General features: G+C 42.5%; 1 protein-coding gene across 3 annotated transcripts in view; it reads left to right on the top strand.

The window, feature by feature from the left end:
• Nucleotides 1-13,432, top strand: part of GNAL (G protein subunit alpha L) — a 195,700-nt gene that overhangs the window by 173,915 nt on the left and 8,353 nt on the right. For all 3 annotated transcript variants that reach the window (XM_069778948.1, XM_069778949.1, XM_069778950.1), the window contains exons 6-11: nt 3,627-3,681; nt 6,398-6,471; nt 7,370-7,428; nt 7,665-7,785; nt 9,068-9,198; nt 11,238-11,305. In XM_069778948.1, coding sequence (XP_069635049.1) covers nt 3,627-3,681; nt 6,398-6,471; nt 7,370-7,428; nt 7,665-7,785; nt 9,068-9,198; nt 11,238-11,305 — 508 coding nt within the window. The remainder of the gene's footprint in view (nt 1-3,626; nt 3,682-6,397; nt 6,472-7,369; nt 7,429-7,664; nt 7,786-9,067; nt 9,199-11,237; nt 11,306-13,432) is intronic.

Raw genomic sequence — 13,432 nt, 5'->3', positions numbered from 1 at the left:
TTATAGTTTTATTCACGGTTGAGTTGAATGCATGAGTTTAAAGTCCATTGCACATGCATGCAAAGCAGTCACTGCAGAATTAACATAAATCCTGAGTATGGGTTTCTACAGAAGCTGCATAAATAGAAGACCTGTCAGTATTGTATAAAGGCATTATTCTGTGACAATAATTTTATCCCTGAGCTGAAAAAAACAGGATCTAAAAAGAGATGATAAGTAATGCTGGTGTCCATTTTTACTCATTTTTCTGCTATTGTGTTTTCCTCACACTGATTCTTTGAGTGGAGACATGAGCGTTGCCACAGTTGGAAGGTATCTTCGTACTTTAGACACTTTAAATTGAAATTTTAGTCATGTAAATTTAAAATTTTCTGATGTGTGTGTATATATATGTATAAAAGAATGTATATTATGCCAGAACATAATTATTAGAGGCATTTAGGATTAGTAGAAATGAACATTCTTTAAAAAGCAATTTAGAAAAGTGATTCCAGTTTTCCCATTTTAATACGGTAATGAGAATGAAGTTAGCATATTTAGTAATGAGTTGTCAGCAATACTGACTCCTTATCTCATCTGGAATCCATTACTTGTACCTACTACGTACATTTGCCTGTCAGAGCTATTTTTTGATACTGTGCTAATTAGCCAAGTAAGGAGCTTGTATGAAGGATATTTAAGAACTGATTTTCTTTTGAAAAAGTAAGAATATAGCTTTTTGTGTTTCAGTGTCTAGAAATCTCAGTGCACGTTTAACGTAGTTGCAGAAGAAATCTTAGGAAGCCTGTCCATCACACACTGAAAAGGTTAATTCTCTGTAAAGCTACAAAATTTGGCCAAATCCTAATAGTAGTTGCATGTTGATTTATTGGATGCTAGTGATACCATTGCAGCTTGATACAGCAGGGTGGCAGGTAAAACCTTGCAAATCATTGCATTTATTTTAATATAGATCGCATGTGGCCAGCAGCCTTATAAGCATAAAATGTTACGGCTGCTACATCAAGTGATATTTTTTAAGCGCGTGATACTTGTCAGAGCTCACTCTCTCTTACCTGCAGCATTGCAGTTTAGGGCATTTAAAACGGATCCTTTTACCAGGAGGAGGCTGACGATTTTTCCAGGAAAGACAACTTGGGCTGCTGCATAGGACATCTAATTAGGAGACTTAACTCATTCCTGACCCTGCCATGGATTATTTGTAGTGTAATTCTGCATTAATCCTCTGTTCCTTACCATAATTTGCCTGTTTGGAAAATGCAAATGCTAAGAACCAATAACCTTCTTGAAGTGCTTGTTGTATAGGTGAGAAAGATGTGAATTGGTACTAAATACCACATTTAATAATTTTGGATAAATTCTGCTGACATGACCTTGGTATTGGGGAGACAAGATATATCGTCCCCGATTTATACATCAACTCCAGAAGGAATGCTTCTGCAAGAAAAACACCAACTCATGCCGCCTTGTGAGGTTTGTGATGGAGTCGCACAAATACTCACTTCTGTCCACACTCTTAACCAGAGCCCTTTCTGTGTCAGCCCTAGCTGAGGACCATTTTCTCCCCGACTTCTGTTGCATTTAATGATCCTGAGCTGTGCAAGCGATTGCGCTGCCCACAGCAGTTTGCTAGCTCTCCCTCAGGCTCCTGCCTGTTTTCTGCAGGCTTGTTTAACCTGCCGGCATTACCACCTTACTGCGCTCAGAGACCTGGATTTACCCCTCTGCTCACCTTTTACCCTGATGAAAAGTAGCTGTTTCTGGGCCCATGGGATCAAACTGTTAGGAAACTGTGAAGATGACTTTGAAACGGACTTGGAAATAGAGGAGTGCTGCCTGAACAGCCATGTTAAGGAAAGTTACTCTGTGTTTAAGAAGAGATTCGGGTTGGAGGCATTTTTGGTTTAAGATTTTTTGCCTTCTTTTTTCATCTTGTGCGCTGCAAGCATGAGCTGAGAGTCGTGTTAATGATAGGTGCACCAGTCAAAAATACATCACTCTGCTCCGGTGCCTGTATTAACTGGGGGGGTAACTGAAATTAAACTTCACATAATCAGTATTCTCAAGGTGCTGAAAATTATCTGACCAAAATGTTCGGTCTGAATACAGCTGCTTTCTCATGGTGACTGTAGCTGACTACAAAGATGTACTTCTTTATCTTTATGTAAGTTTATGGTGGATTTTGGTGGGGGAGGAGGTTTGCTAAAAAGGTGATTTTTCTTTAGAATTTCTTCAGGACAGTTTTGTTATCAGGCACCCCTCATGTTGTGTTAAACAGTGATTTTTTTTTTTTTTTTTTTAAGCAACTTGTCTAGCCATCACACCTTGATCATCCACGAAGAAAAGCTGGGTATTCTAGCTGTAGATAGTGCATTTTGTTTCCCTGTTATAACAATGAAGGTTCAAAAAGGAAAATAGTATAAGTAAATATATACGCAGTGTATTTTCTTTTCCTTTCAGTTCATATCCGTGGGAAAGTGCTATGAGAATTACAAACAGGCTTTTAGGGGGGTATTTTTTCAACTGGTCAGTGTGTGTGACCCCTGTGTTAACAGTGAGTCACACTATAAGTCAAGAGTTCACTGTTTTTTTGTCTTTCCCACTGCAATTAAGCAGATTCCACATGCACACCCAAGTAAAAGTGGAAAAAAACTTGCCAGTTGGTAAAGAAATCTTGATAATATTGGGGCAGGATGAGTCAGCTGGTGGGATATTCACTGCCAAATACCAAATAACAATGCAGAAATTCAGGAAAGCTTCTAAGACATATGGGCAGTCCAGGGAAAATGAGGCAGCCGCGCTCACACGAAATCTAAGAAATGGGTGAACGTGAGAAAGGAGAACCTGCCTGTTTTATCTATACATCTAAAATCACATTTTTATGTCCTTAATACTGCCATTCTAACATGTTCTAGGAAAGAATTAAAGCTTAAAATGTTTTTTTAAGTAACCGGAGAATGTGGCTCCCCCCCTTTTTTTCTGGTTCCCTTTTCTCTTGCCCTTCCCTGCAGTTGTAAGTTTCTGTTTCACCGTACGCAGCTCACTGAGTTATGGTGACATAGACTCAAACAGGTTAACCTCTGCTTCGTGTTTTGCTTTCCACTTCTTACGCTTTAGTTGCAGTGTTCGAGGGCAGCATGTCAGTCCAAAGCTATTTGTATATATTAACAAGCATTTCTGCTAACATTACTGAGGCCATCATTAACATAACATTATGCTAGATTAGCATTATGCTAAATAAAGGCAACCCTTAACCCCATTTTCTTTTTTAAACCTCAAAATCTTTTTTATGTCTAAACAACTACATAATGTTATATGACACATGGTTAGTCTTGGTATTTATTAGTGGACCTCACCAAATTGTAATATTGAACTGCATTTGGACCGCTTATGGGTACCGCATAACAGTAAGTGTAGAAGCGCTGTAACGAAACAAAGTCTGGGTAAAAAGTTGTTTGGCTCAGGAAATGTAACCTCAATCAATGTACGTAAATCATCGCACTCATACCTTTACCACTGGACTTGTGTTTTGCTTTGCAGCGGGAGTCTAAACCAGAAAAGGTAGTGACAAGTGTTACACTAGACAGTATTTTACATATCTAAGTGCATGTTTATTTTTCTTCTAGCTTTTTAGAAAGAATTGACAGTGTCAGCATGGATGACTACACACCCACAGATCAGGTTGGTATAACTTAATGGGGTAGGGTCTGAACCAAGATGCCCGTTTATGTAATTTATTTTAGTCCCAACAGCAGCTGAAATAGGGCATACCACATAGTACCAAAATACCATCTAGCAGTTTAAGTAATGGATGTTAAAGAAGAGGCTTTTTGGTGGTGCAAGCTTGTTTTTTACTGTTATGATATGTAGGTCAGTGATTCCTGTAACACGTCTGTTATTTCTTCTTGCTTTCCATTCTGTGTCCTGCAAACAAAGCAAAGGGAACAGAAAACAAACATAAAAGCCTGTGGTTTCCCTCACCAGCCTTGACTACCCAGAAGCAGTGTTTTATTGCAATGGTGAAGGTGGTGGAAACCCAGAGGGAGGCTTCCCATGTCCATCAGATGAGTCCTTCAGAGGCAGAAGCCTGCAGTGGATACACTGTCCAAGCTCAGGGGAGACCACCAGTGGCAGCAGCAGACTTCTCTGCGGGCGTGCAGACACCTTCTTTCCAGCCTGTGCCCATCTCCTATAGGCAGGAAGGTTTCTGTTTAAGCCTTATTTGCACAACAGTACACTTTTTTCCCAGGTGTCATGATCCGTCTTGATGGAGTGCTCTAATGACGAATGCACTCAGGAAAGTTAAGCCTTAAGTGGCACAACCTTGAAGTAAGAAAGGGCTTCACCGTGGTGCACAGGTTCGGCTGCCTTCCCTGAGCTCAGGCTGTGTGGTTTCCTTGGGCTCAGATGTCTCTTCGGCAAACTTATCCTGAGGTTGTTACTTTTCAGTGCTGGTATCCCACTGTCATCTAGTAGTCTCAGCCAAGACTGTGGGCCACATCATAAACTGCAAATACAGGTAGCAGAAGAGAATCCCTGCACTGGATAATTCAGTCTAACCATGCAAGGTGTATAACGGGTGGATGCCCTTAAAAAAATACAATTGCTAAATCTCATTGTGCAATCAGGGACTGAAATTCAGAGGAATGAAGTGACTTGCCAGAGATCGCACAAGGAACTATGCAGAGCAGAGCCTGTTCCTTCAGACCTAGTTCAGGTCTATAACCACAAGCCTGTCCAATTACTCTGTATCCTGAAATAGAAGGCGGTAAAAAGTAGTATGCGTTGTATTATAACGTGAAACTTGTATAGTCGACCCAGTATAGGATCAATTATTAAAGCCCTCAAGACATTTTCAGACCAAAGCAGTAGCACTGGGATTTACTCCATCTAGACTTCATGGTCTGATTTTAGCATCGATACCACTCAGCTGGAGAGAGAAGTCAATGAAGCAAAGCCTCATTCTTGTGTTCATTATTTATGTTACTGTTGGCCTGTTTGTTCCTGGGAGGCCTTTCTCTACCTGGAGCAGCCATTCATCGTCTAGAAATTTTTCCTGATAATTCCTTTGGGAACAAATGCCCCGTGTCTCCAAAGATAAGAAGAGGTCTTTGGTATTTGTCAGGCAGAAAACTTTTGCTCTAAAGGAGGGATTCTCTTTTGCTTTTGGCTTTTCATCCTGTTATGCTCTATCAGTTGTCCTGCCGATTTCACTGGTAAAAATCACTACTTTCCTTTTTTTCCCTTACTTTCTTTAATTTTTTTTGCACCATCTCAAAATAGTGACTGAGTCCAATAACAAATAAATGTCAACAAGTCACAGAAAAAGACAGTAACATATAACTAAATTAAATAAGTGGCCTTCAGCAGAGTTCATGCGGCTGTCAAAGCAGCTGAGGTTTGCCAGCTACCAGAGTACTTGAAGCAGTAGATGGTAGGGTAGGGGAAAAAGGCAAGCTGTGTTGGACTCTGTGCCACTGGCTGCCTCCTTCCCTCCCTGCGTGGCAAGGAAAGCTAAGCTAGACCGAGCGGCCTTTCCCTTGCCCCAGGAAGGGAGAGCTTCCTGGGCAGGCAGCCGTGCTGTGCCGAGAGGCGGCTGCTCAGAGGGGTTCATCCCCATCAGGCGGCCAGCAAATTTCTCCGGCCTCCGGTTCTGTTCTGCACCCACTGTCTGAGCAGCAGTGCTGGATAGTCAAGGTTAAAAATGCTGCTGGTGATGACGGGGGCGCACGGTGAGCTAGCTGCCTGAGGTATGCATCACAAATTGCTTTTGCCTACTTCCTTTGAGAATCTAGGAAATTATTATTTTTTTAATTATTAAAAGAATGTTATTTACGTTGTAAAGTATTGCTAGTTCGAAAAATAAGAAAGAAATGCCAGATTTGCGTACAACCTAAATTCTGTTCACTGTGCTCTGTAATAGAGCTTTAATTACTCAGTCACAAGCTATTATTTCGATAGGATTCCTGTCTCATTCAGTACAAAAGAGGGCAGAATTAAGGTTGCCTGGGCAACTGTAAATCTGGAGTTTTCTAACAATTGAATACTTGACTTTACAACATAAATAACATTTTTCTTAGTTTTATGTAACTTCAGAATTCATTATCCACGTCACATACAAAATTGTATGACCATCAATAACAGGTTTCAGTGGGCAATAAGGAGGATGTATAGTGTCTGCTGTTTTTTGAATGCGCACAACCCAAATGCGGAGATGATGTTTGTGTAGATCTGCTGTGTCAGTATGGACAAATGCAGGTTTACCAACAAGTCTGATTGAATTTTAATTAAATGGAACATTTAAGACTTTTTGTGGAAAATAATATTCCATGCTTTTAAAAACAGAATGAGGTTAGAAAAAAACCTTATTAATCAGCTTCTGTGTTCTCATTTCCAGGACCTATTAAGATGCAGAGTGTTGACATCAGGGATTTTTGAAACAAGATTTCAAGTAGATAAAGTAAATTTTCAGTAAGTCTATTAGTAATAATTTATGAATATCATACTAATTTTTAAAAACTTAGTTCAGATGTCTGTGCTCATGTATGCTTGGTATAGTAGGCTTAGGATGGGAGCTGGTTCGGGGGTTTTTTGGTTGGTTTCATTTTTTAGCTCTCTTTCCATAGGTCCTAGTAAAATTGCCTCATACTTTGCAAAAAGAGCTGATATTAGTTATGTGTAGTAGTGATGTTCTATTGTGGGTTTGTCTGTGGCTGTTTTTATGAACTGGTTCATTGATGTAGCACTGTAAACTCATAAAATACTGTTGGAGATAAGATCTCGCAGAAGTCGGTGGGAATCCTGCCATGAGTCAGACTTTGTACAGTGGGACAAGGAGAGTTAAATGTCTCCCTCCTTCCAGAGGGCTGCAAGCTCTGTGTTTGTCAAAGTTTTACGCTCTGTCTCTGTAAAACACCCACTTTCGGGCTGCCTCTGCTCAGTGTTTCTTGTCCAGAAAGGTGGCAGTGCTGATGGGCAGAGCTGCCCCCATGTCCTGCTCCTCCTCACAGAGATGTGCTCTCCCCACCACCCTTCAAAATATGCCAAAACCTGCCACATGCGCTTCTGTGGGCTGGAAAGGCCAACACTTGCCCTGGAAAAGAGTATATTTCTCATTTTATGGGTTCAGTAGCCTTCTCCTGGCAGAGCAGGACAGGTGGAGCTGTGCAGCTCTCTGACATGCAGTGCAGCATCAGCAGAGCTCTTGACATGCAGCGTGGCATCAGCAGATCTCTCTCCCCTTCAGGCAGTATTTTACTGCCACTGTCCTTGGGGCTGTCAGATTTTTAAACTGAACCCTCATGCTGCATGCTTCGTATGACTTTCCTAGTGCACATGAGTGATATAACATCCTATGGCTTTTTAACAGCATGTTTGATGTAGGTGGCCAGAGAGATGAGAGAAGAAAATGGATCCAATGCTTTAATGGTAAGTAAAAATATTCCACATTTTTATTTTGAACTTAATCTCTGAGGTGTGAGCAGCTTAGTATTCATATTCACACAGAGTGTGTCACTGATACAGGAGTCCAGTGTTATAGGTAATTTCTTTGGGTATTTTTGGCAGTTTGGGGAGTAATGGCAGCGTTACCCTAAGGAGTATATGCTGGGATAACAGAGATGTTTTTTTCACTCTCCTTTCTTTCTTCCGTGTGCTCTACCCAGATGTCACGGCTATCATCTTCGTTGTGGCTTGCAGCAGCTACAACATGGTAATAAGGGAGGACAATAACACAAACAGACTACGGGAATCCCTGGACCTTTTCAAAAGTATCTGGAATAATAGGTAAAACATACCTTATTTCCCACCCACCCTCCCCAATTTAGCTACAGTTCAACTCCTTACAAAATAGGACCCCCCTTACTATATGCTCAGATTGCTTATTCAGAAGATGTCGAGGTAGGGCCCGGTCACACGATGCCCCCATGGTGCATACTGCTCCTCGGTGGGGGCCGGGGCGCAGGGAGGGTGCACACGGCATTTCGCCACTGCCACCAAAGTGACGCAGGGCATGGGGACGGCTTGAAAAGGGCAAGCTCCCTGTGCTGGCTGCCGCAAGGGAAGTGGGGGAGACCCCTTCTGGGTGTCACTGTGCTGCTTGGCCGACACCGAGAGCATCCTCCAAATTACATTTCGTCTTCTCTTGAAATGCAGCAGGAGCAGCAGTTAGCTGTTGGCGTTGCATTCGATTCACCGGCTGGCGCTGCACTCAACACCTGTGTGGGCAGCTGCTCTCCTAAGACTCGTCTCAGGGCACACAGTTTCTCTGCCTTGTGGGATGATATTTCATGATATAGATCTCATCTAATTGTAATGGCCATTAAATTGCCATTCTGCCACAGTGCATGTAAATTATAGATACGTAACCAAATAGCAATCTGAATAGGTTCCTGATAGAGAGTAAGTAAAAACAATACACAAAATAAGGTAATGAAGTTTTCAGCACATACCTATGAGGATGCTCTGCACTGAGAAGTGATTGATGGTAGAGTGAGGAAAAACGTTAAGCTTAAGTCCCAAAGGCACATCATCACAGTGACGGCTAGGTATTAACTGGGAAAGAAGAGAGATTATTTTCTTTTGATTCATCAGGTGTCATACAGGGCACCCTAAAAGACAGGATATCTCTGTGGATGAACAATAGTTAAGACAGAGCAGTCTGGGGGAAGGCAGCTTTCCAGCCTTTTTCTTCTGCTTCAGCAAAACCAAACAAAGTAGACAGTAATATCTGTTTCTGGACTGCGGTACTTTCAGGAAATGTCATCATTTTCCCAACTCGATATCAAAAGGATAATTTAGAAAACAGTATTTGAAGACTGCTCCCTTCAGCAATGTCTACTGCAGTTTTTGTAAATGTATTTACAGATCCTATAAATATACCCACCAGCACAGGTGCAACCCAATCAAAACAATAATTTAGGTCATCTTTTTTTTCTGTTGAAGCATGTTCCACATTACTTTGCTTTCTGTCCTTGCAGGGATAGCCAGTAAATTTTCTATTGAAGTGATCTGTTTTCCTTGATTAACGTGTCAGAGATAACACAAACACTCGGTTTGTTTTTGGCAGGTGGTTACGGACCATTTCTATCATTTTGTTCTTGAATAAACAGGACATGCTGGCTGAAAAAGTCTTGGCAGGGAAATCAAAAATCGAAGATTACTTCCCTGAATATGCGCATTATACCGTACCTGAGGATGGTAAGGTTTTTCACCACGCGGGGGTTGGACCTGGTGGCATAGCCCAGCCCATAGTTCCTCTATCTGTCTCTCACACACACGCAAATCCACAAGCACGCACTGTTCCTTAAGGCGAACTGTTGGTCAGGTAAGGAGCGTGCTGGCAGCACGTAGCTCGGAGGTGCCCCAGCACGGGCAGGGTCTGAAGGGGCTCTGGCTGCTGGCGGGGGTGCGGGGGGACTGCAGGGGGCTGGCTCCAGAGCACCTGCCTTCCCCTCCTTTGGAGCAACCCACGTCCCAGGAAAGCAAAGCTGCCGGGCATGTGCCTCCCTGCCAGACGCTTCTGCCTGGGCCTCCCGTAGTGCTGAACTTTGTTAGGGATTTGTTAGACTTATTTTGTGGCCATTCTGCATCCTCCGACACTGTAAACTTCAGCCTTTGCAAATACTGATGGGAAGCCCAGCAGACCAGCAAGGGAACTTGAATGGAGGAAAACCACATCAATAAATACAGAGAGAGCTGTGACAATGGAGCTATTAGCATGGGTTCGGTTTCTTATCATTTCAAGAAGTACAACGATTCATGCACCGCAATAACATATTGCATAAGTAAACTCTGGTCTTATGCCAGTTTATACCAGGCAGAGGGCTTCCCAAATATCTCGCACCTGTGTCTAGCAAAAGTGGTAAAACTTGCCCTTTCTGACCACTAGCCTCTGCCTTACCCGAGTGATGCCCCTGGCGCAGTGCTTGCAGCCGCCCGTTGGAAAAGGCTTTCCTTCTCCACTGACCATCAACAACAGCCTAGGTTATAGAAGTAAAGATGGTAATAAGCTATTTTCAGCTTTCAGTCAGGTCTGGAATTTCAGAACTGTGATACTGAGTTTCAAGTGGAGAGGATAAATAAACTGTCCTAAAATCCAAGTTAACCTGGCACCAGTTTTATAATGCTAAGGAGTTTCAGAAGAAATTTTCTGTCACCATCACACAGATTATATATACAGAGTTTGGGTAAATTTTCAACCTTTTTTTTTTATAGTAAGCCAGTTGTCAGAATAAAGTAGCTTTTGGTGTTTCTCAGTGGGATTTCACAGCGGATATCCAGAGTGATCCAGAATATTCACACATGAAGCAGCTCTCTATTTTTAACCTGTAGTTGTTCATTTATTCTTTAATTTCAGCTGACATTATTTAAGGACAGCAGCACTGAACTCTAAGATGCTGCTGATTTTGCTGCTACTCTGTGTGTACCCCCAGCGCTATAGATAAGAGTAAAAAGTAGGTTTCCATGCTCTGATAAATTCTGTCCTTTACCATATTATAATCATCTGATTTGGTATCTTAGATGAGGAGAAATCACACTGAAGGGAAATGAATAGGTTATCTCTTCACTGTATTGTTTTTTACACTTACAGTAAATATAGTTGTTACATGGCCTAGATGTAGATGACTTCTTCTGCCAATAAACAGTTAGTACTGACCAATGAGTCTCCCACTCAACAAGAATTTAACCTAAGGCCCCTTGATGGGCAGTATATCTAAGTATTCTGCTGACTTGGGGCCTGGAAATGAAATACATGTATTAAAAGATCTTTTGACGCTATCATGTTTTTCAAGTGTAATCTTGTACTAACCATTTTTCAGCCCAAATTCCTGCCTGCAGAAGCTTTATTCAGGACATGCTGTTCTGCTGCAGAAACTGAACAGCTCAGCTGCTTTTTCTAGTTATATTTTCTGATAAAAGTTAAACCCTAACTCCCCGCTTGTTTTGTATCTATATGAACAAACTTGTGGATGTGAGTAAACCTCTTTATGATACGACCAATGACATTGATGCAATGATTTCAGCAATTTTCAGGTTCCTAAAACATGTTAAATGCGTAGTTAGGTTTTACAGTATCTTTCCATTTTAGAATTACCTATCAGGAATTTCCTGTGGATATTTAACATTTTAATTTCTGTATTGAAGGACTAGTTCTTCCTTATTGAATCTTTTATTATGAAAAGTAGATTATCATTTGCTTTTCATGTTTCTGATGTCATTTATTTTTAATTGAACAGCAACACCAGACGCAGGAGAAGACCCCAAAGTCACAAGAGCCAAGTTCTTCATCCGGGATGAGTTTTTAGTGAGTAATTTTGATCTTATGTGTGATTCTATCATAGGAAATACTGGCAGATGGTGTAGTTTATTTAGGGAAAACTGATGGGTTTTTGCGGAAAGCTAGAAGGAGAGGAGAACGTCTGGCAATTCCCTAATTCTTTTCAGCTGCCCATCTTGCAGAACCTTCCCCAGTGCTTGCACATTTTTATGCCCATTCTATATAAAGTCACCTGCCCTGCAAAGCGTCACACAGCAAGTAAGTGCTAGTGCTGAAAACGGCCATGTGCCTGCCTGCTTGCTTCCAGGTTTGGTGTGGGTGCCAGCAGCCCTCCCTCTCTGCACAAGGGGGGCAACGCCGAGCACTTTTTGCCTTGCCAGTTGGTGAGGTTTTCTGTGGTTGTCTTTACCTGTAAGATGCTACTGGCTGTTGCCTTGAATGTTTATTTTGTGTATCCGTCCAGTCCATGTTTAAGCAAATAGGCTTTTTGGTTGATTTTTTTTTTCTTTTCATCCTGCATTCCTCCAAGGGCTTTGGCAGTGCTGAGCTGGCAAGAGGGAATGAACAAAAAAAGCAGATTTTATCTTTAAATAAGATTTCTGTTGTGCCAATGAGGAGGTTTGCCTCACCCTAGGACTGGTGTCATGGCCCTACTGAGCAATCATAAGAAAGTTTCCTTGCCTGGTCACAATTATTCTTGCAATTAAGGTTTCCTCCAGAGCTGGAGCTGAAGAGGTGTTGTCTACATTTCGCAGACAGAAGCAGTTATCAGGCACACAATCACAGCCCAGCACTGCTATCAGAAACAGAGGGCTTAATCCGGTATCGCCTACGGCTTCACTCCTATCGAGTCACACCCACAGTGCAAAGCAGTAACAGAGACCAGAACCAAGGCTCATCTGTCTTGCCCTACTGGTAGAAACTCTGTGGGGCTGTTAGAGAGAACAAATTTAATCATTAGAATTAAGAATTTTAAAGTCATTACGCATTTACAAGTATTGTTAGGATTTACGGCTGTTGATGCAACAAGAAAGAAACAATTAACTGTGTTCACACCTTGGGGTTTTCCGTTCACCACCTTAACCTTCCGGATTCCGAGGAAAAATGTCAGAATGTGCTGTTTTAACATAAGAGTTACGGAAAAAAAAAAACCAAACACTTGAAGCCAGATCTCTCTTGTGGTAACGCTGAAATGCTGTGAAGCAGGTGATGGTATCCAGTTTGGAAGGAGGGTCTAAGAGAACCCAGTTATGGGGAAACTAGGGGGAAACTCCCCACCCTTATCTATTTTCATTATTTAAAAAAACCACACCAAGGGTGAGGCCCTTGCCTGCCATGGCTCACGGGCGTTACAGAAAGAGGCCACCTACGAAGCGGGTAGGGAGGGGAAAGGGTACAGGCATTGCAACCACATAAAAAACCACAGTGCGGCTGCAGGGGCCCTCGGCAGCCGCGGGTGCTGGGTGCAGGAGAAGCCTTTGGGCCGGGGCCACCACCCAGCATCTGCCAGGCAGTCCCCGGGGCTCGGGCGTGGGGCCGAAACAGGGCTGAAGTGGCTTTCCCCGCTTTCCCTGCAACCGCCGCAGCCCTGGCAGAGAGCATCTCCTCCGTAAGCAACGTTCGTGTGTCTCCTGGGTTTGTGGTTGGGTTTCTCAGCGTAAAGAAACAGGGATGCAGTCATTTGAACAGTTGCTTTAAATTCTTGGGCTGTTTGAAATGCAAGACTTTCAAGTGAGGTGTTTCTGCTCCCACAAATGGTCTGAAGAGCCCGCGTGTGCCCCGAGTAATGGAGGCTGTGCACGGGCCCAGCAGGGAGGGCGAGGTGGGCAAAGGCCGAGTCAAAACACCGACTTTCAGGCTTGTGGAGTAGGCAAAAAAGGCTGTTTCGGAAAGAGGGGGACAAAGGGGATGGGGGAAATAAGCTTGGCATACAGACCGGGGAGGGGTCTGATGTCCTTAGCCAGGTGCAAGGAAGAAAAGGTGTCTATTTTCTGCCTACGGCCTTCTTGGCTCTGCTTTACACATTTCTTTCCAAGTCTCTTTATTTATGACCTTTTCCTTGTCCCGCTCTGTTAAATTTTCAGACATTATTCAGAGAAATCTGGTTTTATTCATTTGAAGCTTTATTGTGATTTTTATCGTGGTAGCGGGTCT

This window comes from Haliaeetus albicilla, chromosome 3, assembly GCF_947461875.1.
Source record: "Haliaeetus albicilla chromosome 3, bHalAlb1.1, whole genome shotgun sequence".
Classification (NCBI taxonomy): Eukaryota; Metazoa; Chordata; class Aves; order Accipitriformes; family Accipitridae; genus Haliaeetus; species Haliaeetus albicilla.
The sequence above is the reverse complement of the archived record's forward strand: the minus strand, read 5'-3'. Positions and strand labels throughout refer to the sequence as shown.